Below are 5,092 nucleotides of genomic sequence, written 5' to 3' on the forward strand. Positions count from 1 at the left end.
TTCCCCCGGGTGCTCCGGTTTCCTCCCACAGCCAAAGACTTGCAGGTTGATAGGTAAATTGGCCATTATAAATTGCCCCTAGTATAGGTAGGTGGTAGGGAAATAAAGGGACAGGTGAGGATGTGGTAGGAATATGGGATTAGTGTAGGATTAGTATAAATGGGTGGTTAATGGTCGGCACAGACTCGGTGGGCCGAAGGGCCTGTTTCAGTGCTGTATCTCTAAATCTAAAAAACATGTGATTGAATCACGCAATGCACTAAAGACCATGTACTGCACCAAATAGAGTGCATCCAGGATATTCACAAAACACTGGCAAGGGGAAGGCAGCTAATGAATAATTTTCTGCTGAATGTACCAGTAGGCCATAAGTAAGACAAGAGTTTAAGGAATGCACAGAAATGTCATCAGAGGGAGGGGGGAAAGCATACTACAGTTAAACGGAAGTGAACCACTCGTTCTGCTAAGTACTTATTCACATTTATTACACAGAAACATAACTTTTACAATATATACAGATTTGATATGAAAATTTGTCCATCAAAGGCCTCTTTAGTTCGTAGATACAAAGTGCTGTTCTCCTGTTAAGTTTTCATCTGCTGCCGTTTTTCTGCTGCATTACTATCGAGGATATCTTTGAATCCCAGTTTCTCTAGTGGTTCTTTTGTCATCAGCTGCCTGTAGAACAGAAGAATTATCAAACGCATGCAGTGTTGGATGACCAATGTTGGATGATGTGTGCGTATGTAGCTGTCTTCTGACAAATGCACTGAAAAGGCAGCTTAATGATTTATGTGCCAGCTGTGGTTCAGTGGGTAGCCTGAGTCAGAAGGTTGTGGGTTCAAGACCTACTCCAGAGACTTGAGCACAAAATCTAGGTTGACACACCCAGCGCAGTACTGAGGGAGTGCTGCGCTGTCGGATTTCGGATGAGACGTTAAACTGCGACCCCATCTTTCAGATGAGATGTTAAACCAAGGCACTATCTGCCCTCTCAGGTGAACGCAAAAGATCCCATGTGGACAAACTGAATCTCAAGGTAGGATTCACAAGGAACCTGTTATCACTCTCAAAGACCACTGGAGTTCAAAATGACCACCAATGTTTAGACAAATAAGAAAATAAGAGCCTAAAAAAAGGAGCTGGAGTAAGCCAATCTGCCCCTCGAGCCTGCTCTGCCATTCAACAAGATCATGGCTGATCTAGCCCAACTCCACTTTCCCCACACTATCACTTAATTCCCTTAGTACCCAAAAATCTATCAACTTCCATCTTGCATATCCTCAACAACTGAAGCATCCGCAGCTCTTTGGGGTAAAGAATTCCAAAGATTCACAATCCTTTAAGTTAAGAAATTTCTCATCGCAGTCTGAAATGACTGACCCCTTATTCTGTGACCAAGACCTCGTGTTCTAGTTTCTCCCTGACAGGGGAAGTAGCCTCTTAACATCTACCCTGTCAAATCCCTTAAGAACTTTATATGTTTCAATTAGATCACCACTCATTCTTCTAAACTCCAGGGAATATAGCCCTATTCTACTCAATCTCTCCTCACCGAACAAACCCCTAATCCCAGGAGCAGTGCAGTGAACATTTGATGCACTCTTTCTCGGACAAGTATGTCCTTCCTGAGGTAAGGAGACCTAAACTGCACACAGTACTCCAGGTGCGGCCTCACCAATGCCCTGTATAATTGTAGTAAGACTACTTTTATACTCCAATCACTTTGTAACAAAAGCTAACATACAATTTGCCTTCATAATTGCTGTTGTACCTGCAGGGGACACCAACGTCCCTCTGAATGCAAATATTGCCCAGTTTCTCACCATTCAAGAAATATTTTGCTTTTTTATTTGCCCTACCAAGTGGATAACTTCATACTCCGCCACACTGTATTCCATCTGCCATGCTCTTGCACAAACACTCAAACCGTCCACATCCCTCTACACCCTCTTTGCGTCCTCATCAATTACTTTCCCACCTAACTCTCAACAAACTTGCATACGTTACACTCAGTCCTCGCATCTAAGTCGTTAATACAAATTGTAAATGGCTGGGGTATTGATCCTTCCAGTATCCTGCTAGTTACAGCCTGCCAACATGAAAATGTCCCATTTATTCTTGTCCATTTTCTGTCCATTAACCAATCCTCAATGCTATTACCCCTTTCACATCACTAAATAAATTTGTCTACAATACAGAATGAAACTCACTTTGTGCTTTATCTCATCACCCAACTATTACATTGTCTTTTTTCTTTCAGCTCACACACATTTACCCCTCCTCTCCTAAAGGTAGAGACCTATGGAGGAGTACCTCAGCCACATGTTCCTTATGTCTCAAGCCTGTATAATGGCTGCCAGCAGACAAATCAACTGATGGGATCGGAATATCAGAGCTGAACCCAATCCTCTCTACCACTGGATACTAATCAGGAGCAGGGATCCTGGCCAATTGGCCCTCCCTCCAGAGACCTGGGTTTCAGGAAACATACTAGATCACCAGAGGGGCAACTTCCCCCATTTTGGATTCAAGACTATTTTATACTCAAGAAAATTTCCAAGCCATTTTACAGAAAGCTTAAGATGCATTCAACCCAACACGAAATAAGTGAAAGCATCAGTGACTTCGAACAACTTGCATTTATATAGCACCTTTAAAGTAGTAAAACATCCCAAAGTGATTCACAGGAGAATTATCAACTAAAATTTGGTACCAAGTCAAATAAGATGTTAGAACAGGTGACCAAAAGCTTGCAAAGAGCTAGATTTTAAGGAGCATAGAGGTGGCGAGGCAGAGAGGTTTAGGGAGGGAATTCCACAGCTTCGGACCTAAGCAGCTGAAACCACTGCCGCAAATGTTGGGAGCAATGAGAATTGGGAACGCTCTGGAAGCCAGAATTGGAGGAGCACAAAGATTTCTGAGGGTTGCCTTGGAGAGGATGCAATGAAGATTGACTGGATTGATTCCTGGGATAAAAGGTTGCGTAAATTAGGCCTACACTTTCCGCAGTTGAAAAGAATGAAAGGTGATCTCATTAAAAGATACAAGATTCCAGGAAAGCTCGACAGGGTAGACACTGTTTCCCCTGGTTGGACAGAGTAGAATTAAAGGGCATAATCTTAAGAGAAGTGGCCGGCCATTTCGGACTGAGCCGAGGAGAAATTTCTTTACTCAAACGCTTGTGAATCTGGAATTCTCTACCAGAGTGTTGTGGACGCTCCGTCATTGAGGACATTCAAAACGGAGATCGATAGATTTTGGGGCACTAAGGGAATGAAGAAAATGGGGATCAGAAAGTAGTGGAGAGGAGGGTGAAGATCAGCCAGGATCTTACTGACTAGTAGTGAAGGCTGGATGGGCTAAATGGCTGACTCCAGCTCCAATTGAAGATGTTTTTAGGGTTGTAGGGCCAAAGGAGGTTACAGAGATAGGGAGGGGTGAGGACGTAGAGGGATTTAAAAACAAGGACGAGAATTGTAAAGTCAGTAACCAACTCATTCATGATTCTGCTTTAGAACTCCAAAGTGCGTTCAATATTTGAGGGAATGATTGAGAGATTGTGAGGGAAAACAGAAATAAAAGAAATCGTGTGCAAGAAGCAAAGAAAAACAGGAAAACAGGAGAGTGGGGAATAAAAAGAGTTAGTTACAGGAAGAGATTTGTTATTTAAAACTTATATGACACTTGTAAAAAGTGACCTTTACGAAGTTTTCATGTTCTGGTGCTGTAAGTACCTTTCCATTCTGCACTCCAGATATTCCTTTGATTGCTCTCTGCACAGAGAGTTGTCAAATTTACTCTCTCGAAGACAATTCATAAATTTCTCTTTAAATTCTTTACATTCACCTGCAAAATTGTGAAAAACAACTTTAAATACAAATGAGGCTTTTCTTATTTCCCAATCCCACCAGGAGGAGGGGGCGAGGGGGAGGAGGGAGGAATGATGGGTGGTGAGGGGGGGGGGAGGAATGATGGGTGGTGAGGGGGGGGGAGGAATGATGGGTGGTGAGGGGGGGGGAGGAATGATGGGTGGTGAGGGGGGGGAGGAATGATGGGTGGTGAGGGGGGGGGAGGAATGATGGGTGGTGAGGGGGGGGGAGGAATGATGGGTGGTGAGGGGGGGGGGAGGAATGATGGGTGGTGAGGGGGGGGGAGGAATGATGGGTGGTGAGGGGGGGGGAGGAATGATGGGTGAGGGAGGGGGGGGTGAGGGAGGGGGGGGTGAGGGAGGGGGGGTGAGGGAGGGGGGGTGAGGGAGGGGGGGTGAGGGGGTAGAGGGAGGGTGGAGGGGGGAGAGGGAGGGGGGTGGGGGTGGGGGGGTGAGGGGGAGGGGGGGTGGGGGGGTGAGGGGGAGGGGGGGTGGGGGGGGTGAGGGGGAGGGGGGGTGGGGGGGGTGAGGGGGAGGGGGGGTGGGGGGGTGAGGGGGAGGGGGGTGGGGGGGTGAGGGGGAGGGGGGTGAGGGGGAGGGGGGAGAGAGTGGGGGGGGTGAGGGAGGGAGGGGTGGGTGGGTGGTGGTGGTGGGGGGGAGAGGGGGCGGGGGGAGAGGGGGCGGGGGGTGAGGGAGGGGTGGGGGGGGGGTGAGGGAGGGTGAGGGAGGGGGGGTGAGGGAGGGGTGGGGGGGGGTGAGGGAGGGTGAGGGAGGGGGGGTGAGGGGGGGTGAGGGGGGGTGAGGGGGGGGGGGGGGAGTCTGGGGAAGGGCGCAGGGTCCGGGCCTGTTTATCCGGTGTACAGGCTCCACAGGCGGCCGCCCACCCAGGTGGTCCAGAGGGAAGGATCCCTTGTCCGGCGGCCTCGGGCTGAAACTCTTGGAACTGAAATTCATCGCCGTCGACATCTTCCCTGCTTCCGCTGACGTCAGCCCACCCAGTCGAGGCCCCAGCGCATCGATGACTGAATCGAGCGCAGAGACATCGATCCACTCACCTGCCACTTGCTTATTGCAGCAATAATCCATCACCTTCATCTTCAATTATATTCACCAGCTTCTGTTTTGCAAAGCCATAAATATAATAACTTTTTTTATTGAGTGAAGCAACATATGGGATGGGATTCCTTCCAAAATACAACACATAGAAACATGGAAAATAGG

General features: G+C 48.0%; 1 protein-coding gene across 1 annotated transcript; it reads right to left on the reverse strand.

The window, feature by feature from the left end:
• Positions 1 to 468: 468 nt before the first annotated feature.
• On the reverse strand, positions 469 to 4,874 carry cox19 (cytochrome c oxidase assembly factor COX19). The gene is made up of 3 exons (XM_068056882.1): positions 4,756 to 4,874; positions 3,738 to 3,849; positions 469 to 678 (listed from the first exon to the last, which is right to left on the reverse strand). The coding sequence occupies exons 1-3, from the start codon at positions 4,835 to 4,837 to the stop codon at positions 585 to 587; spliced, it is 288 nt and encodes a 95-aa protein (XP_067912983.1). The 5' UTR covers positions 4,838 to 4,874; the 3' UTR covers positions 469 to 584.
• Positions 4,875 to 5,092: the final 218 nt, after the last annotated feature.

This window comes from Heterodontus francisci, chromosome 24 (assembly GCF_036365525.1).
Source record: "Heterodontus francisci isolate sHetFra1 chromosome 24, sHetFra1.hap1, whole genome shotgun sequence".
Classification (NCBI taxonomy): domain Eukaryota; kingdom Metazoa; phylum Chordata; class Chondrichthyes; order Heterodontiformes; family Heterodontidae; genus Heterodontus; species Heterodontus francisci.